Source organism: Cimex lectularius, unplaced genomic scaffold (genome assembly GCF_000648675.2).
Source record: "Cimex lectularius strain Harlan isolate CLEC.00 unplaced genomic scaffold, Clec_2.1 scaffold104, whole genome shotgun sequence".
Taxonomy (NCBI): Eukaryota; Metazoa; Arthropoda; class Insecta; order Hemiptera; family Cimicidae; genus Cimex; species Cimex lectularius.
Window position 1 is genome coordinate 118,913 of NW_019392737.1, and position 21,102 is coordinate 140,014.

The 21,102-nt window shown below is 35.4% G+C and overlaps 2 protein-coding genes across 3 annotated transcripts; one reads left to right on the top strand and one right to left on the bottom strand.

Annotated features, from left to right (window-relative positions):
* Positions 1–272: 272 nt before the first annotated feature.
* On the bottom strand, positions 273–14,428 carry LOC106665729 (integrator complex subunit 5). Its single transcript, XM_014392392.2, has 16 exons — positions 14,105–14,428; positions 9,050–9,276; positions 8,832–8,991; positions 8,345–8,524; positions 8,148–8,281; positions 7,998–8,090; positions 7,801–7,939; positions 7,530–7,730; positions 7,317–7,475; positions 7,053–7,257; positions 1,931–2,163; positions 1,456–1,667; positions 1,110–1,388; positions 911–1,039; positions 666–842; positions 273–603 (listed from the first exon to the last, which is right to left on the bottom strand). Exons 2-16 carry the CDS (start codon positions 9,272–9,274, stop codon positions 385–387), a joined length of 2,745 nt encoding a protein of 914 aa, XP_014247878.1. The 5' UTR covers positions 9,275–9,276; positions 14,105–14,428; the 3' UTR covers positions 273–384.
* LOC106665730 (elongation factor Ts, mitochondrial) lies at positions 13,187–20,415 on the top strand. Of its 2 annotated transcripts, none has more exons than XM_014392395.2 (4): positions 13,187–13,346; positions 19,389–19,634; positions 19,724–20,015; positions 20,073–20,415. In XM_014392395.2, the coding sequence occupies exons 1-4, from the start codon at positions 13,293–13,295 to the stop codon at positions 20,288–20,290; spliced, it is 810 nt and encodes a 269-aa protein (XP_014247881.1). In that variant the 5' UTR covers positions 13,187–13,292; the 3' UTR covers positions 20,291–20,415. The 2 variants fall into 2 exon arrangements, with proteins under 2 accessions (XP_014247881.1, XP_014247880.1); XM_014392394.2 differs by lacking the exon at positions 13,187–13,346 and adding an exon at positions 14,451–14,754.
* Positions 20,416–21,102: the final 687 nt, after the last annotated feature.

Consider the following 21,102-nt stretch of genomic DNA (forward strand, 5'->3'; position numbering starts at 1 on the left):
TAAAAGCACTGATAACAATATTCCCTATTTTAATTGGATCTCTCCTTAGGGGATGAAATTGAAGTGTGACTTTAAGTTTTAATCCCCAGTAGGTTTAGTGGCTGTAGTCCATTGGTATATGGTCTCTCTCACAGACACTCTCTCTTTCTCTCTTGTGTACAGGGGGTGGAAAAAGTAGATATTCTTCTAATTCTCTTTCTTCAAATCAACCTTGATATCACTAATGGCAACCTGTGTATACATTATTGACATGTTAAACAAAAACAAATCTCAACTACAAAATAAATCTTTATTTATAAAATATTATTTACAAAATGAATACATTATTAAAATAATTTAAAAATGAGAGATATTTAAATAAAATATTGCAAGGAATGCTGATTTCTAACTGGATTCCTCAACGAACAGAGTATGAAAAAGAGAGCCAAGAGATGGCAGATTGCTTAGCATGATCAATCTCAACGTTTCCGTATATTGCTTCGGTGGTCTGGAAGTCGATGTGTCCCTCCACATATTGCCGTTTGCATCGCGTGTGAAGAGAGCCGGAGATGGTACATTGTCCCTCATGTAGTTCCAGACACAATCCCTTAAAATTTGAACAACCTAGAACGTGACAATCGTTAAAACGGAATGATATCAAGTTGAAGCAAGCAGAATAGAATTACATGTATTGGAAGGACGTAAGGGATTACATCTCCAAGAGCAGTCAAAGGAGGAGGTAGCAGTTGTCCCAAAGCCATTATCTGAAGTATTTTGACTGTTGTGTACACCAAGGCTTTGTTATGTCCTGGTCCGTGCCCTTGCTGACTCTCCGCAAACCACTGCCCTAACAGTGTTGCAATCTATAATTATAACTCATTTTAATTTCTACGATGAAAATTGAATATTTGTGTAAAAATGAAAAACATACAACTGCGCGCAGAATAACAGAACAGTAACACAATGCTGGTCTATGGTGAGCAATAAAAGCCAAAAGGGACCACACAACAGGGACGTTATCTAAAATTCTCCTAATGGACAAATCCCTTTCCACAGTAACCTTAAATAATTGAATTGAAAAAAAAGTACATTATTACTTTTATAATTTTTAATAAAAATTTAAGACAGACCTTACAGAAGTCTTCTTCTGGCCAGGGTAAACCATTATACATGACATCAGGTGAAATAAGCTCAACGAGTAGGAGAGCGACTGAAACCACAGCATCCCGTGATTCCTCGTTTGATTCGCCTGTACAACAAGCTTTTAAAACTGAAAGCAAAAGATTTGTGTTGTGTATGATATCTTCGTACGATGTTGGGCAGCTTGGGCTGGCTTTTCTCTTTCCGTTGCCGATAATTCCAGCGTGAAAAATTGATGAATGCCTCTGGCCCATTAAAGCAGTATGACCCTGGAAATTTATAGATAAGTTTGGTATGGTCTAATGGGAAAATAAAAAAAATAAAAAAAACCTGTACCTGTTTCATATTTTCTTCCATTAGACTGATTGTGGACTCAATAAGAGGAGGAGAGAAATGGGGCATGGCACCGAATAAAACTGAAGGTTTGCGGAATAAGGCTCCTTCTAAAATTTCCCTTAGGGCGAATATCCTTCGGCTTCCTGACTCCTGGCAGATCTTTTTTAATATCAAATTCACAGCCCGCAATCCCTTCATCTCTTCAATCCCTTCTAAAATGCAAAACAGCAAACCAAATAAATTTTATTTATACATTTTTATTTATAATTTTATTTATTATCTTGTGAAATATTTCCATTTGTCTGCAGAGTAATATACCTGAAATTTAGACATTACGGATCAGTTTGGTCTGTCCAGCCTCGCTGGGTCGATCTGTCAGACATATTTCAGCGTTTTGTCATCTTCTTTGTGTAATAGGCAGACCAAAATGATCGTAATGACAAAATTTTATATAAACATTAGCGTTTCAATTTACCTGAGTACACTAAGCACTTGTAAAAATAAGTGATAGTAGCTTGAATCACCGACTTGCTCAAAACAAAATGTGGTTGTTTCCGATACTCGGATATCGGCTTCCTTATTAGTTCAGTGATTGTATGTGCTATTGAAATGTCATTCTCATCGCACAATAAATTTGAGATAATTAGGAGATTGTCATAAACCGCCTCGAGTATAGGTAGAGAAATTAATGTACCGCTTGCCTCCCATCTAAAATTACAAGCAAAAATTAGACAAAGAAGACGAGTAAAGTTGATATTAGGATAAGTGCACAAGCATTTCATTTCCTTGCCAATCAAACATAGCATTAAAGATATCTCAGAAGCATAATTGAATCACTTCACATTATATGATGCTATAGTTTTTGTTTTATGAATTTTATCCACATTTCCTTTCACATTTGATCTTGAATTATTTCACCCTCCTTTATTATTTAGTGTAAAAGCTGGAGAGAAAGGATGATTACATTAGTACATACATCCCGTTTGAAATGTAACATCAAAGCATTTTTGCAATATTTTACTTTTGTACAGGAAAAAAACACCAAAAGCTAAAAAGAGTGAAGTGCTTAAAAGAAATACAGTACCAATATTTGTTTAATATATTTTTCACTTAATATTTGTGAGTGAACACTGTTTTTTTTTTTTTTTTAATTTTGGCATCAAACAATTATACAGCCATTTACAAAGAATATACACAATTTAAACAGTTCATATTATATTTTCACAGACACGTAATTTAAAAATTGTAGTATCAAGTTATACACTCTGGGATTCTGAATAGAGCTCTACTTTCAGTAGTCGGGTGTTCTACTCCTTCTTTCTCCAGATCCTGATAGAATTTATTTCTGGCTGACGGATTTTGGCTGCAGTGAAACATTATATGCATTAGGTCCTCCTTTACTCCACATGTGTCAGAATTTGGGTGTTGTTTTGTGCCAATCTTGTGAAGATACGCTGCACAGATGCCATGGTTTGTTCTTAACCGATGTATGGTGGTTATGTCTTTTTTTGCCGTGTCTAGTTTGTTAAACCATGGTATTGTTTTCACTAGTGGAAATAATGTTTTATAAGCCATTCCCTTATCCGAGGCCCAATATTTGAAAAAGGTCTGTATAAGGAATCCTTATGATTCTAAGGGTGAGTAACTGTGTGGCATTTTTTGCAAGTTTGTCGGCTGTTTCGTTGCCGTAGATGCCCGTATGTCCTTTAATCCACATGAAACAGACCTTTTTTTCTAAAGTGGAAAAGTTGTTGACAGGCTTTTTTATATCAGCTACAATATAATTCTTAATGTTAGTACATGAGTTTTGCAAGCACTGGATTGCACTGAGGCTGTCTGTGCAAATTATAATGTGATTCGTTGTAGGAAGGTAGAGTGTAAAGAAAGTTAACGCTGCCTTAATTGCTAATAATTCCGCCGAATAAATTGATATCTCTGCCAGCAGAGGAATTGATTCCCCTTTATTGATGCTAGGGCAGAACCAGGAGCATCCAACCTTACCAGACATGTAAACAGTTAAGTGGTCTTTAGGGAAAAGTTCTGAAGATCAGCAAGCACTTGTTAATTAACTGCTATGGGATTTGTCCGGAGTAGTCTCTTAGTACATAGCAATTAAGGGCGTTTCTAATTATTTTTAGCTCTGTAGAGAAAATTGGAGGGGTATCTCTTTGTTCGATTTTTTCTGGATATTTTGCCAGAGAGGTAAAACTCGTGGTAATCGGTGGAGGTTTTTTCTTTTGCCAATATTTTTTTGTTAGATTCATTATGGACAAATCACAGATGCACTGAGCAAGAGATGTTTTTTTCACCATTTGGCGTAACACAAACCGTACTGCCAGTTTTTCTCTTCTATGTGACAGCGGCTGATCGTTACATTCAGCTTTGATAACATCATTGGGGGTGCTCTTAAGAGACCCCAAACAAGTTTTGAGAGATTTGTGCTGTATGATGTCCAATTTCTTTAATTTTGATCTAGAAGCTTGTCCGTAATAAATTGATCCAAAGTCAATTATAGATCTAATTGTTGCTTTGTAGTAGAGTAAGCTGACTGTAGGATTAGCATATCCTGAAATACATTTCAGTGGATTATAAAATTTCTCTGCTTTGGTCTCAATTGCAGCAATATGGCCATTCCATGATAACTTATGATCCAATATTAATCCGAGAAATTTGACTTCATGGATCTTGTAAAATAACATATTTTTGATTTTTCTTCAGAAATATTTAATCCGTTGGTGTACGTCCAGTTCAGTAATTTTGTCACCACCAAATCCATGGCCTCTACTGCCGCTTCTGCTGATTTGTGAGTGGAGTAGACATATGTCATCCGCCAGTTGAATAATTTTAATATTTTTTGTTATTACATTTTCTACATCTGCAACGTATAGCAAATACAGCAGTGGGCTTAGTATTTCTCCTTGAGGCAATCCAATACTAGCTTTCCTCGGTCCAAGAGTGATGTCATTTATTTGGACATATATGTTCCTCTCTGAGACGAGAGTGATTGTGTTTTTAATAAATTTGATAGGTAAACCCATCTTTTGCATTTTTTTTGCTAGAATGAACAGATTGATGGAATCAAAGGCAGCTGATATGTCCAGAAACAATGCTAAAGTGCTTTGGTTATTCGTGAAACCTAGTTGTATGTCTGTGACTAGTATTCCATGGGCATCTGTGATTGAGTGTTCTTTTCTAAAGCCCGTTTGTGAGTTGGGCAGTTTTTTATTGCTTTCCAGCCACCATTACCATTCTTTTGAATGTCTTAAGCAGACAGGAAGTAAGAGATATAGGGTGGCATGAGTTGAAGTCTGATTAAGGCTTTCCAGGTTTCAGTATTGGCATTATTAATGTGTCCTTCCATTGTTCAGGAAACTGATCTTTTTCCCACAAATGGAGGGGTTAACTTGCTAAAGTGAGTTACTTGAGAAATGACTTCCTTTGAATTTCAAAGACTTACTTCTAATTCAGATGCTAGGGGGGGGGGGATTCTCTGTTGTCAACATGTTAAAAGACATTCTAGCCATCCAAATGAAGTTGAAGACATTCAAATCAAGGCAGTAATCAATGAAGATCAACATAATCTTGAAAAAAATCCCCCCCCTTTTTTACTTAGGAAATAATAAGGAAGGGGGTGTCGGTGGACACAACGGTTTAAACGTTGATTCAGCACTCATCATTGTAAGGTAAAGGCCACGGGTTTGAATCCAGTGACCCTGCCTTTGAACTTGACATGTTAAAGTTGTTGTTTTTTAACAAGGATATAAACCACTCCATTCACGCTAATAAATACATTTGTTCTAAGAAATAACACATAACTGTCACATACATAAAGGTCCAAAGATCTATATACAGTTTAAAATACTTATGGCTTTAAGATAATGGATTACAGAAAGTAATGTGATTTTGTTACAATAAATTAAAACAGATAAATTTGTAACAAGTTTTTATTTTTAATCAATGAGTAATATTTAGTGACTGTTAATTAATGATTATTTAGATATCATGAGATGTGGTCTGGTGTGATGTATGTTTAGAATAACATTTTCTTTATCATACCAATGTTTCAATCTTTATTGAGATCAGGGCCTGGGATTTATAAACATTGCTTACATTATACTAATACATATAATATATGAATATGAAATTATACAATGATGATGCCTACATAACACCAGACTGTATCTCACGATCTCTAAATAATAATTTTTAATCAATGACTCACCCTCGCAATCAACAACCTTTTGCCATCTAGTGTGCAAATTTTTAATGCCAGATCGATAAAAAGCAATTGGTTTTTCAGCAAAGTATCTAGAGATGGCTTTTTGTATATCATCCATGTTAAAAACATTTTTGCCACTTAGAAAATGTTATAGCAATTGGAATAAATGGAAATCAGATGGCCCAATATCAGATGAGTATGGAGGGGTGAGGCTTCTTACTCCAATTCATTAATTTTTTCCAGGGTTTGCCTTGTGCAGTGTGGTCTGGCATTATCTTGTTAATTGTCTTTTCTGTTGACATTCACTGGACGCTTTTCAATCAACGATGATTTACTCGATTGAATTGTTCACAGTAAAGGTCTGCATTCACAGTTTGTCCAGGTTTCAGCACTTCACAATGAGCAATCCCGTGGAATACTCCACCAAACACAAAAGCGCCTTTTTGCGGTGAAAACCTGGCTTAATTGTATGGCGTGGTGATTCATTTGTAAAGATCCTTTTGCATTTTGGATTATCAAAAGGGGGATTAAAAAATGATTCTGTATTGTGACGCTGAAGCAATAAGTTGCGTGTGGTGGACTGGTTAGCTTTGTTTTCTTTGGACAGACTAAATGGGACCCCAAACACCTGCTCTGCTTACACTTTACTAATCTGCTGCAAATGTTCATGGATAGTTGACCAATGTTGTTTAAGTGTAACAGCTATTCAATTGTCTGAAATGGATTTGCTTCCACTTCCGCCTTTAACATGTCACTGTCTAAAGTTGTTCCTTCCTGATTGATAGGGGTCAAAAAGATTTGAACTTAGCACCAACCACCTTTGCCATTTAAAAAGTGAAAAAGTTGCGATATAGTTAAAATTAAAAAGAAAATAAAGTTGGATATGTACCTCTTCTGGTATTTGGCTGACAAAAAAATTTAAAATCTAATTATTTATGAGTAAACAAGTCACTCTAACCTTAAAATGTCTTTGCATGACTTTGAAGTACACAATGAGCTGATAACAAACTAATACTGACATGGGCAGAAACGACATTATTTTCCGGTCCCCCGGTCCCCCCCCCCCCAAGACTTCTTTCTTTGTTCACTTATTTTGTTAGTTCTTTGTGGTTTGTTATTTTGTCCTCTACCAAATAATTTCTCCACATGTGGTTTCACTCTATTAAAAGGTGTCCGTGTTTGATCTGGGTATGACCTAGGCACAACCTGGTAAGTACGATGATTACCTGGTACTTATTAGTATTATTATTTTGTTTATTGCTTCCCTTGTGTGTGTGTGTGTGTGTGTGTTTTTAAGTATTATTTTTGGTTTTTCTTTACTTAATAAATCGAAAAGTCTACAACAGGGCAAAGATTTGCTTCAGGCAGTAGTACTTACTTGACTAATTTTGTTATATTGTCCCAAATTCTTGATTTATCTTCGACTTCTCTTTCTTTCAGCGCGTAAGTAATAGCTGGGCTAAGAACGTTGGAGCTTTTATAGCCGAGGGACAATTTAACAACAGAGGCTAGATGTTCATCGTCTTTTGATCTCAACAGTACATAAGCGACACACTGTGGTAAGATGGATGGCTGCTGTTGGCCTGTAAATCAGAACCCTTCATAATTTCTGTTTTTCTTTTAAGTACAATGATGAAAATACCAATGAACGAGATCATAGAAGATACAGCATTTATGTGAGATTTATTCTCGCTGAGAAGCAACGGAAAGATGTCCTCGATATTTTTCTGTATTGACTCTAAAAATGGCACTTTCGATGCATTCCCTTTTATGGCGATTTCAATTTCTTTAATTAGAAGCTCTGAAAATACAAGTCATTAGTTAGGACACAAACTAATTGAAAAGTTTGTCATACCGAGGACTTCTTCAGCTACGGAAGCGATTGTTGGATTGGAATCAGTCGTCGCATCAAGAATCAAGAAAAATATTTGATCAGCCCTTTCTGTCACTGAAAGTATGAGATGTATCAATAGGTCGAACAAAGATTGCCTTGATCCGGCACACTGGGACCATTCTTCACCAAATCGTTCCATCTTTCCATAAATTGGTGTCTTAACTGAAAAGAAATATTTAAAAAAAAATCATACAGTAAAATTATTAATAATTATTTTTTATAACAAGCTTACAGGCTTCAATGACAACTTGGACTAAAGCAGAAAGTAGTACAGAAGTTAAAGAGGACAGCTGTAAAAGATACGGTACTGTGCTTAACTTGTCAATCACCAAGTCCCTCTCCTCGATGACTTTTGGTACATTCAAACTGTCCTGTAAAAATTAAATGCGTTTAATGTATACAAACTTCCAAAGGGTTGAAAAAACATACCTTGAATAAAGTGAGCATAGATTGCTCGATAACATCCTGATAGCTACCGCTTAAATGCATTAAAATACCAATGATCGACTGGAACTTTGGTAGCTGATAAAATGGAAATGTTAGATAAATGATTTATATATTAACTCCAAATATATTTACATTTGTATTTAGTTTTTTAGTTATGTAATCCTGTAATCCGCATCTTAAAACCCTGGAAATGACCGCTTCTGGAAAGCGTGTTCCTATAAATGCAACTGCCCAGTCGAAATGTGGACTGTGTTTAACGCACGTGTCTAAAAACATAAATTTTAAAAATAAAAGTTCCTTTAACATCAACTGTTTTAAATAATAAGCACCTAAAAGGACATCTATGCAACCATCGCTCTCTTCACTCCCGATCAAATGTTTCAAACAGTTAATATTGAGGTCGATAAGAGTTCTTGTGGCTTTACAAGTAAGCCACTGGTGTAAGCTGTCGTTCAATGAGCCATTTACAGGAGAGCGACCCCTAGATGAATACTGGGCTGACAGTTTTCCTACAAAAATAGTAGTAGTAACATATAATTATAAAGTACGGTACTTTTATACAGTTGGGCTTCCAACTATCCCTTAGCTGTAGTAGACAATAGTTACAAATTTTACTTTACCACTTTACAAATTAAAAAACAAAATCATCAAAATTCCATGTACTATGCAGGGTTCAAACCTAGAGCCCAGAAATAGGCCACTGTTGTCTCCAAAATACTTCATCTTAATATAAAGAAAAATTAATAAACTAAAACTATACAAAAATGAAAAAGAAAAAAGACTTTAACATTTATATTTTAAACGTTAATGAAATACCTAAAAGTTCAAAACACCAGTTTGATACGATAACTGCCCATCCCAAGGGTTGGCTTGAGATAAAACTGTGCAATTCATTGTGAACCTCGTCAAGAAGAGAGTTGTCCAAAGGATGCTGCGATGATAACGACGACGATGACAACGGTTGCTTGCCTCTATTCTAAAGACGTTTTCAAATTAATGTATATACCTTTAAAAACCAGTGTAAATACCATTACCTCAATTTCAAGCATGTGGTTGAAAGTGGATTGGTCGAAAATTGTGCCAAAATATTCGAATATGGCATCTCGTGATGACGGTAGTGCTTGTAGCAGTGCAAGAGCTTTTCGGGTCAGCTCAAACATATCGCATTCTTGAGGCTTGGAGGCATTTTTTATAAAATAGCTGATCTCCGCTCTGAGATCTTTTGGAGGTACAGGTTTAATAACGCTAATAGATGTCATTGCTAGAAAAAAAGTTTTAAGTTGATTTTTTTAAATGTTTAAAACTATCAACACAAATTAATAATGCATAGACACAGATATATCCTATATAATGTCAGCAAAATGATCGAATATAGTGGAAACTTCCTAGCCTGAATTATTAAGGATTAAGTCCTGTTAGGTCTGTTAAACTGGATTCCCCCTGCACGAAACTCACTTGCGCGACTGTTTTGTGAAACATGTCTCATGATATAGAGACCTAGCCATGATTGCTAAACTTTTGGCACGAGGATGTTTCAGGGTGAGCTGACCTGAACCAGGAAATGTGCATTAATTATTCGAATGTTTCACAACTGATTTTTGTGGAATGCTAAATATAAAACTCATCAGAACAAGAACAAGAGAGTGGATGCGTGGAAGGAAATTAACTTGGTTAGGGAATTCTAATGGGGTTCACCGACGAAATAAATCTTTGATCCACCATCAGCATTTTCTGTGTTTGTTTTTCAACTTAAAGTATGGCCATGATAGCAAATGCAGCTAGTTATAAATGACATGTTTGTCTCGTGCAACTGATGACTCAACTTATTTCACCTCGAGGAAATATTACCGAGACGTTTTGCTACACAATTAATTAAGGTTTTTAGTTGAGATAAAAAAGTCAATGGCACGAGTGGGATTCGAACCCATGATCTTCAGCTAGATACGCTGCTGCTCTACCACTTGAGCTATCGTGACCTCGATCCACTCGGACACTAACTTCCCATCTCATCCGCACCTTTTGAATTTTCCCTCCTTTTTGCCATTTTTCAATGTTTTCCGTTTTGCTAAACAGTTGCATGAGTGAGTAAACCCAGTTTTAGGTTTTCTTCATATCTGACAAAAATCACTTATTCCTCTCTAAAGGGCAGATCCTTCAGGTATCCCTAAATAAGTCATTTTTGCCTTCATTTAAGATTGTCATGGGTGTTCCTCAGGGGTCTATCCTAGGTCCTACCTTTTTATTATCGTTCTAAACACACTCCCCTGTATGAACAAAAAGTGCCAATTGGTCCTTTATGCCAATGACGTTACATTATATGTATCATCCTGGAGACTAAGCGCTTTAGTAAATCAATTAAACCTTGCACATACAAAAACCTAACGTTTCTGTAATAGGAGTAAATTACAAATAAACGTAACAAAAACCGAGGCTATCTTTTTTATGAAGTGTAGACTACTCATCAATAATCAGGAAATCATAGGGGATACTAGCAGAGCTTGGTGTCCTGACAGATAGAAAACTTCATTTTACAGCACACATTAACCAACTGATAAATAAAGTTACCCTAGAAATCAAAACTACCCCTTTTTACTAGGGAACCAAAGTTAAGTGTAAAAAATGAAATCTCCCTCTAACCACCATCGGTACTCCACAGTTATAGAGCACTGGTAGGAAATTTTAAAAGCTACAAGTATTCCAAATAAATTTGTAAGGCTTGCTACCTTGTTTCCACATTACACAAAACTTTCTGACCGCCATGTATTCACTGTAATTCAAATTCTGCAAGGGACACTTCTCTTTACTAAAGTTTCAATAAACCCTAACACCATGTGTAGAGCAACAGGTACATAGGAGTAAACTGGAAGCACAGAAGGGTGAAACCTAATTAACAACCGTTAACATCTCCATAACCCAAAGCCATTAACAATCAAATGTACATAAGTAATTTATGTATATATTTATTGCATGCAATACATAGTTATACATATTCAATACCAAAGATAATTATTTATTTTATAATATTATAAAAATTGGTGCCTCTTCATGGATTTCCTTTAATATGAGGAATGTCCTGCCAAAGTGTCTGTGCTGTAAACGGGCTGTTTTATATTCATGAACGATATGCACCGATGTCGCTAGCTCCTCCTGACAGAGCCGCTATGATTCTGTCTCAGCTTTACCCATCTTCTGATGAGAGTTAAGAGAGCAGTGGCCGGTATAGAGGCCTATAATTCTCCTCAAATCCTACCAGCTGAGAGGAGGAGTTCGTTTGCTTTCTGTTTTGAGAGATTTACAAATCTTTTAGCTTGCCTTATACCTGGAGTGTTTGTCCAGTACTTTCTCAATTTACCAGTTCCAACTTACTTCCAGTTTCCAACACTCCAGAGTACTTAATTGTGATTCTAGTCTCATGGTTAAGAGAGTTGCCCCTTTTCTGGCTTGTTGGTCAGCCTGTTCATTTCTGTATAAGCCTTCATATCCGGGAACCTACTTTAAGGCAATCTTGTTTGAATTCCCAGAGTCATTGGGCAGTTTACTGCACTCTCAGATGTTTGGTATCCTCCTCTAGCTCGTGTGACTTCTTTTTAATTGCACAAAATTCCCTCGTGTCCTGGTACCCAAGATTCCACCAGGTTGTACTACGTGGATAATTGAGCATTTAAAGAAACAGATAAGGCTTAAAAGAAGTAAATCTATGAAGAAGAAACTACAACCAGAAGGAGAAATTGTTTACAAACAAAACAAAAAACGAAACTGAAACTAAAGCCTGATTCACACCTTGCGAGTAAGGATGCAAGTTGATCTTGCCATTCAGTGGTAAGTACCGACTGGCAACACCTGTAAACACCTTGCGAACCAAAAATGTTTGATTTACTGTCACCCCTATTGATAAGTAGCATAGGTTTTTGAAAGATGCACACCTATGATTAACTATTAATGTACAAGGAATTCATTTTAAATTCTATTGAGAATAGTAGTCAAGTTGATGCAGTTTAAAGGATATTGCTAAAGCTTTCAATATGGTGGACCATGGATTACTTTTGGGTAAGCTTGAATAATTTGGGTTTGGCGGCAGTTTTTTTTTTTTGCTTGGATTAGATCTTATTTCTCAAATAGAATAGTTTAGAGGTAGGCTTTCTAGAACCATTACAGGTGGACATCTGGTGTCCCCCAAGGATATCACTTGGGTTCAATTTTATGTTTAATTTTCATCAGTGATGTGTCCTGTCAAAGATACAGAATTTTTACTACTGGCAGGTGATATAAAAGGTTTTGCCGTTGAAATGCGCATTTCCAGGAGGAATTACATATGTTTGCCTCTTGGAGTCTGAGGAATGAACTTTCTCTTAATCCTGATAAATGTAAGTTTATATATTTTTATAGAAGGAAACATCCTACCCTTCCTCCTACTTTTAACTAGCATCTCGTTTGAGTGGAGTGTCTGAGATTAGTGACTTGGGAGTAAATATTGACATGTGTACATTTTCTCTGCAAATTAATTTAGTTCTGGCCAAGAGTAATAGAAGCTTAGGGTTCCTCAAGGGGATCCATCAAGTTTGCAGAATATTACTGCATTAAAACATCTATATTTTGAGTTGGTTCAGAGCATAATGAGCCCAGCAGCTTGGTTTGGTTTCCCTGGGGCATTCAATCTAAGATCAATTAAGGTGTTCAGTGGAAATTTATTAAATACCTAATCTGAATGAATGAATGAATAAACATTTATTAAAAAAATACTTATACATTGTGTTACATAACATTCATTAAGCAGGGGAAGTGGCGGGGCACTTTTACGTCCTATTTCAAAACTTTTTCCTATCAATGCACCTAGTCCTAGTTGTTATTTTTTTAAATTAATCAAACAAGAAAATAGTTGGAAAAATCTTCTTAAAAAACCCACTAGGTATCAAATAGGATAACAATTAACAAATGAATTAACAAAAAATGTGTTAACAAAATTATAAATAAATAAATGAGAATAACAAGAACAATGCTACACGGGTAATTGAATTATCACAAATTGTTTTATAGTATCACAGCTCTAGAGGAAACAATAAATATATCACAGATCCTAAATTTATGTATTGTGCCTAATCTTTCTGTTTCCATGGAAAGTTTACATCATACACTCCTATATCCCTACAAGTAGTGTTCTTGCTGGAAGGACCCATAAAAAAATTCCTGGACAGACGTTTTCATTATTAGCAATAAATACCTAATCTACAACCTAGGACACCAATGGGATAGTATGACGAATGGTTGAAACTGTGCGAAATGTTCTCCCTTCAGGATGGCTCTCTATTGATGAAGATGTGTGTCTTTTGGAAGGTGATAAATGTTAATTTAATTAGATTATAATTCATTTATTGATTTTGTTATTCTGTAAACTATTTGTATTTTTGAATTTTAAATATTGTTATGTGACTGTACTGATTAGAGGGTCATCCCTGTTATGCACTAAAAAATAAATAAAATTAACATTTTCCTTGGGTGTATCAAAATCGTGATATTCATAGTGCAGGTTTGAACACATTAGTAAAGTTAATAAACATAGAAAATTTTACATTCCTTCTTTCATAGCAATTCCTCTAAAAGTTCCTTGCATGATTAACGAAACTGAACAATTAGATTTTCGAAACACTTGTCTATGTGCATAAAACATTTTTGTGATAAAAGGCAAGCTGTCACAAGAGTAAACATAAAGTTGTTTTGTCTACTACTCGCACAATGTAAACGAATAATACTAATTAATTGCCGGTAGCTGGAACTAGTCAAAAAGTGTACCTCGTGCACGCCAGTTACTAGCAATGTGTAAACAGCTATTGCCTGCCCCTGATGGTGCCAGCGCCGGCATTGCCAGTAAGTACCTCAACTTGCATTCCAATAGCTGGCAATGTATATATCATGCAAAAGTACATACTAACGATAGCATCCTCGACCAAATGCCTAAAGAGTAGCTATGCCTGTGTTTCAACAGACTAGAATCAAATAAATCGGTTGTGTCTAGTGTGCTCTTCTGTTGCAATAATAGCTAAAAGGTATGTCTATAGTTTATAGTTTTTTACATAGTTGAAATAAATAAATACCTGCTGATATTGAAGGCTAGCGCCCTCAGCAATAGTCCTGGTGTTATATTCAAGTCCAAATTTTCTATATTGTCAGTTTCTTCGGCCAATTTATAATTATTTCTCAATTAATTATCCTGTATGGTCGAACCGGCTAGAAAGTAAACAAAACCTCAAGACCTCCCACGTGATATGTCAAGAGAAGTCGCCGTACAGAGATTAAAGCCGAAGGGCTTTATTTTCCGTTATGATCATGATTAATAGTGATCATTGTTTAAATATAATTTGAAAAATAATAAAAAACTTAAAAGGAACTGTAAAAGTGGTTGGTTTTTGACGTTTGTACGTTGTGGTTTCCCAGTAACAGCACAGAGGTTTCAGCTATCAGTGAGGACTGAGGTGTTTTCATCCTTGCTCCTGTCAAAGCTTTAAAGTATAAGCTAATTTTATTAAGTACCAGGTCGGAATAGTTCTATTTTAATTTTGTAAATTAATTTTTTATCACATCTTTTGTGGTGATGTTAAAACAATTTGTACGATATCTTCATGCACATGGACCCCTCTGGGCCAGTGTCAGCAAGAGTGATTTGGCCAAGCTGCGCAAAAAAACTGGCTACACATTTGCCAACTGCAAGAAAGCTCTGGAAGTCAACAACAATGATCTCTCCTTGGTAATACTTTTTATTTTCATTGGTAGCCAAGTAAAAAAATTGCAATGATATATCAGTGAGCGAATTGTGTCATGTTAAGTTGATGGTAGTCTGCGAGTCAGAAGTACACGTAGAGGGTGGCTCTGGATCAGTTTCAACTGACGATAGCGCAAAGTCACTATTGCAAGAATTCAGTAGGTCTTAAACTCAATTAGCTCCTATGCTGTTGAAGACGAGCTTAACTTGAATGTTGAAAAGTTCTAGGATATTGTGTTTGGATCCAGTTGTCACCTGTTAACAATTGCCCTATTTTCGTCTGACCCATGGTCAAGAACCTTGAGATTACCACCATATAACCCAGATTTCCCTAAGCTGCCACCCTTCATCAGTTCTGCTGTACCAGTCACATTTTCCCCTTAGTAAGCGTAAACTCTGGTTTCCTCCCTTATTCACCCCCACTGGGAAGCTTAGACATTACCGCATACCTACGGAACCTCGGGCGTCATCGGCCCTGCCGACAATGGAATGACTCGGTAGATTTTGTGCAAGCAGACTTTTGTGGCATATTCAGAACAAACAGAAAATTATTCCATTTTTTTTTTGTACCATCGCGGCACAGAGCTTTTTATTTATTTATTGTTTTGTTTGTGTCATTATTTTTCAAGTAGAATTTTTTTCTCAATAAATCTTTTTTTTGTGCTGTGTAAGCATGTGAAAAGATCCATTTTTTTGTGTCCTCTAACTTTGGTTTTTCAATTGGTTATTTGATTTAGCTGAACTGTTGTGTCATTATGCAAATTTACATTGAATTGGGTTTGAGGTACATCCAGATCAAAGGAATTTAAAAAAAAATGGAATTGGAAGATGAAGGGAAGCAGACATCTAATGAATTGTTTTGTACGTTTTATCTTTGGCTCCCCAAGGTGATCTCACACAACTGATCTGTACTCTGTTTGAGTGATTATCTTATTGCAACTAATTATTCCTTTATCTGATATTTTACCATTCCCTTCCTCACTCTGTCCACCAAGGCCAATCCATTTCCACTTTTAAATAAAATCTCTTTGATTATGAAGAAATATCTTCTTCCCATTCTTCCCATTGGTATGCGTAATTTCCTAGTTTCCTCCTTATTCACTCGCACTGGGAAGCTTAAAGACAAGCTTAAACATATAACAAATTATTTTGTATGTTTTATTTTTGGCTTCCTAAGGTGATCGCACATGACTGAGCTGTACTCCGAGGAGTTATCTACCACAAGTGATAATTCCTTGGCCTCTTCCTTTATCATATATCTTCCCATTCCCCTCTTTACATATCTAATCTCTTTATCCCGTTAACACCCGTTCTTATGACCTCTGCATTCTGTCATTCATTGCTTTCAACCTATGGAATTCCCTTCTTCAGTCTATCCGTCAAGGCCAATCCCTTTCCACTTTTAAATAAAATTTCTTTGTTTAACTCTTGTTCTTACAACTTGGCACTGAAGAATTTTTAATTACCCCTTTAATTTAATTTCTATAGTAAAGAATTTTCACATTATATAATTTAATATTTTATTAAAAAGGAACTGCAGTGGCTGAGAGGTTACGGTTTCCAACTTGTATTTGCCACACCATTGGTTCTGAGTTTGAATCACAGCAGAACCCATCACTTGTTAATTGATGATAATTGAAAAATGTATTATAAAGTGGTTTGACTGCTCATCTGCTACACCCAATTTTGACGTGAAGTCTTCCTGTATGATAGGAAATACTTTACTTTTTATTTTTGTAAATGGACCTCTTTGTATTAGCTTTATCAGGCTTGAACCGCTGTAAATATTTTTTATTCATAATTAATTATCTAAAGGGATTGAATAAAGTTAGTTTTTCAATTCCAGTTTCAATTTGAAAGTCAAAACGCGTACGAGTAATAGACAAAGATGGACCCAAGTTCCAGCCAACTCAACGTGTTTTCACCTAGCTTCGTTTCGCACTTTCTATTTTTATACTTTGTTACCATAGATGAAAAATCCATTGCCAAAGAAGTCTACCACACTGTATGATAGTCATTTGAACATACTATATTCAAGTCTCTTTTATGTTAAATTTAAATTAAAATCTATATAAGAAACATCCAAAAGATTAGAACCCTGGCTTGTAGAAACCATTGTTGGAATTTTCTTTAAAGCTTCCATTTCAATCTTCAAGCATCATTTTTATATTGAAAAGCAAAAGGGCATTAAAAAAAATATGTACTGGCTTGTAAAGTAAGTCTGTAGCATTTTTCAATAATTTGATTTTATCTGTTATGGTTTGAAGCAATGTTTATTAATACTATTATTATTATTTACACACTCTGAACAGGGAAAAGTTAAGCTGTTTTATTCATCAGTTTTTCTGAAATCTTCTATTTTTACAAGTTGTTTTGCTTATTTAAAACGGAGGGAATAATAGTACAATTTTAATTATTGGTTTTTATTATCTCAAAGAGAAAACAACTCTTCAGGCTGCTTAGAAAACTGTTTGGGACAATGAAATCAACCCCGTCGACCTCATTAGAAGTGCTGCTAAACCTACCACCATTGAAAGAGATCTAGAAAAAGTTCATTTAGAATCCAAAAACATTAAATTGGATGGGGATTAAACATTTCAGGCATACAACAATAATACACTCATTTCTAGAAATGGGTACTGACTATATTATCTCTGAAACATTCTACAAGCATTCTATAAATTCTCAACTATAAAGGAGAAGAAGAAATCAAGAGGAAGTAAGATACAATATGGTCCATACAGATCTATACAAATGGATCCAAAACAATTGAAGGAACTGGATCATGTATGAAAATCAATCAAACTCATTAGGGAAGTATATTTAGAAAATCTTAAAAAAAGTTTGCTCTGACGAAAAAAAAATCCTCTTAAGGTCAGACAGCCAAGAAGCTATAAAGCATTAACATGTTAACAAATCTTGTAAAAAAAAAAGTGAATGCATCCAACATCTCCAAAACCTGGGGAAAGGATGATATCTTGTGTGCCAGACACAGCTTATGGCAAAAGAACCCTTACAAAAACTGGCAAACTCAATGCTATAATTAGAAAGGATAACACGAGAGTGATAGGACTATATACTGTCATCTGGAAAAACATCTACATAACAAATTAACATAAGTAAATTTTCAAATATACATTTTTAAAATTTTCCTTAATTACTAACTCAAAAAAAAATCGTTATACTATATGAACAAGTACATGTGTGGATAACAGATAATTTGTTAATACAGAGTCCTGATGAAGGCGATATATTCTGCCGAAAGCTCGACAAGAAAATAAATGTTGTTTCTGTCTTCCTGGCCTCATCCCCGATCTACTTTTTGTACTAGAGTTTCACAGCATCTGAGAGTAGCTGGATATGTTTGTTGGATGATTATTTGACAGAAGAATTTATGAACTGCATCTACATCTTGATTCCGTCCTAAAATTCAATGTCAATGACCCATTTTTAAAAAGATTAGTAACGGGATGAAAAGTGAGTCCTTTACAACAGTGTTCAGTCAGGAAAATCCTTGTGAAAATGCAGCAGCCCACCATTAACAAGTCCAAAAGCCTACATCCCAAAGGAGTAGTATTGTTCATTTGGTATGATTGGAAGGAGGTGCTTTATTATGTTTATTGTGCGCTTCTTCCGCCCAACCAAACTGTTAATTCACACAATTTGAGATATTAAAGTATAAGAAGCATTGCAAGGGGATTGTTTTTCTACAGACAGACACCCGTTCCAGTTACATGCTAGAAATTTTTAGAGATTGGATGACATATGCTGAACCGCCCATGGTATACTCCTGACATCCCCCCCTTCAGATTTTCACTCATTCCGGGCTCTGCAAATCTTCTTTTGTTATGAAATTCTCATCCCTTTTCCTCCTCTCACAGCTTTTATTAGTACAGGAAACACTATTTCATTTGCTTTTTCTTCAAGGAAGTGTACATCCTGATTATATCAGTGATACCGTGGGACAGGGGCAACTCCTACAGACTCCATAATAGATTTAGAAGTGCTTATATAAAAACCCATTTCCTGGGTGAATTCCAAGAGCATTAGCTTGTTTAGCAACATCTATCAGATAGCTTTCCTGTGCCTGAGGAAGGCCGATGTAAAATGCTTCATCTGCCTTTTTGATACAGAGAGAATCAACATCCTCACTGCTGAAAACGGCCATTGAAAATTGTTTCATCATGCTTAAACTTTTGACAGACATTCCTACAGAAAGAGTAAAAAAGTTCTGTAAATAAAAAATAAAATAAAAGCCCTGCTGAGAGGGGTCGAAATGGGATTAAACGATGTTATCAATTTGAGAACTTCAGAAAACACATCAAGGAGTTCATCGATGAAAAGCTGAGAAATTTTACTATGAAGATGTTACAAAATTACATGGAAGATGTAACATATCGTGGCCATTTACAAAGTAATGCTAAGTAAGACCCCTTCTATTGTGTTAATAATCAAAAACTAAGGATAAGAAAATTACGGTAGTTAATAAATTAGGAAACATGCAATAAAATGGAAAACATTTCAGTTACATACACTGGTATATTCTACAATTTATTTTAGCAATTTGTATCACCCTGTAGTTAAAATTGAATACCTATTTTTAATTTTTTTTTTCTTAGGCTGAGAAATGGCTGAAGGAGCAGGCTCAGACGATGGGATGGGCAAAGGCGACAAAGCTCGAAGGTCGAACTACTCTCCAGGGCCTGATAGGGCTCGCAGTAAAAGAAAATTCTGCTGTCGCCGTTGAAGTCAACTGTGAAACTGATTTTGTTGCTAGAAACAAATCATTCAAATCTTTAGTCGAAGTCATATCCAATGCCTATTTAAAGGATGTAGCACAATCAACAAGTTCATCTTTAACGAAGGTAGTATTTAAATACTTAAAATTCATAATTGTAGGGGTATCTGTTGGATTTTTTATAATTACATTTGGAAAAAAATCGTGTATTTTAAGACTTTAATAGATGGCAAAGATCTCAAACAAATTCACAGCACCGATGGCAAATCACTTGGCGACCACACTGCCCTTGCTATATCCAATTTAGGAGAGAATATAACAATTAGGAGAGGCATGAGCATCAAAACTCCGTCTGATATGTTTTTAGCTGTTTATGCCCACCCCAAGCCGGAAAACCCTTCTGGCAAAGTCCAATTTGGAAAATATGGCGCTGTGATTGTCTATCAGACGAGCAAAAACGATAACAAGGTCCAGCAGTTGGTTCAGCAATTATGCCAGCATGTTATAGGTGAGTAGAGGGACACTTGAGATCCCAGGCATTTTTTGACATTGAGCTTTTTTCCAGGAATGGACCCTTCCAAAATTGGCAAACTAGGAGAAGATGAACCTTTGGAAGACAAGGACAGTGAAACAGTCATGATTCATCAGGAATTTCTTTTAGATCCTTCAGTCACAGTAGGACAACTAGTAGAAGACGCGCAAATTAAAATAGTTGATTTTATTAGGTTGGAATGTGGAGAAGCTCAGAAAGAAGAAGACAAAATGCAATTGAGCCAGTGTTAAAAATAAATAAAAATAAAATCTAAACAAAAAAATTGTAGTACTCTACACTTTGTGGTCAAACAGATTGTTTGGCAAAATAAATTCTTTTCTGAATCTTTTCAAATAAAAATAAATAGCTTTTTTAATTTTTTTATTTTCCTTGAAGCTAAATTTAATATTAATAACCATGGGGCCTAGGTGTCCGCAATGGTTTAGGTGTTGACATCTCACACAGGCGCTCATCACTGTAAGGTAAGGGTCCCGGGTTCGAATCCATTTGCTTCAGTGCTGTTTTTTATGGTACACTCCAAAAATGGAATTTGAAGAAGAAAAAATCCAGAATTATAGAAAATAAACTTTGGTTTAATGTTAAAAGTTTAAAATATATTTACAAAAAGGCCACCTATTGGTATAGTAAGAAAGTACTGCCAGTTTTGAATTAAAGGACTGATTAGCTCAATATTCACATTGTTTTATCTATATTATTTTTTATTCAAATACGCTTGTTTAATCCCCAAATTAAAAGGCTTTATTTCTCCTCAATTTCTGTTTTCAACTTCTTTAGTCGTGTTGAAAAATTTAATAGGTAGTCATTTCTTTGGACGAAACACATTTTTTAAGACAATGTTTACTTTATGAATTCCAAAAAGGGAACATTATAATAATGTAAATGTTCACAAAGTACAATGGTGATTTTCTCGATTTAGAGAAGGAAATCTTGTTCTTGAGTATGATGCTTGCAGTGGATGTAGTTTTGATGTTTACAATGTCATATTGAGGTGTAGGCTAGAAGAATATCCCTTTTTGACGACCCGAGAACTAAGAGAGATGTT

What these genes read in the sequence shown, in the direction of transcription:
- LOC106665729 (XM_014392392.2), bottom strand. Translation starts at nt 9,274, where the DNA reads ATGACATCTATTAGCGTTATTAAACCTGTACCTCCAAAAGATCTCAGA. An exon ending in CTGGTGTTTTGAACTTTTAG is followed by an intron (nt 8,525 to 8,831) that starts GTATTTCATTAA and finishes CTATTTTTGTAG; the next exon opens with GAAAACTGTCAGCCCAGTAT. An exon ending in CAGAAGAAGACTTCTGTAAG is followed by an intron (nt 1,040 to 1,109) that starts GTCTGTCTTAAA and finishes CAATTATTTAAG; the next exon opens with GTTACTGTGGAAAGGGATTT.
- LOC106665730 (XM_014392394.2), top strand. Translation starts at nt 14,602, where the DNA reads ATGTTAAAACAATTTGTACGATATCTTCATGCACATGGACCCCTCTGG. An exon ending in ACAACAATGATCTCTCCTTG is followed by an intron (nt 14,755 to 19,388) that starts GTAATACTTTTT and finishes TTTTTTTCTTAG; the next exon opens with GCTGAGAAATGGCTGAAGGA. An exon ending in CAAGTTCATCTTTAACGAAG is followed by an intron (nt 19,635 to 19,723) that starts GTAGTATTTAAA and finishes GTGTATTTTAAG; the next exon opens with ACTTTAATAGATGGCAAAGA.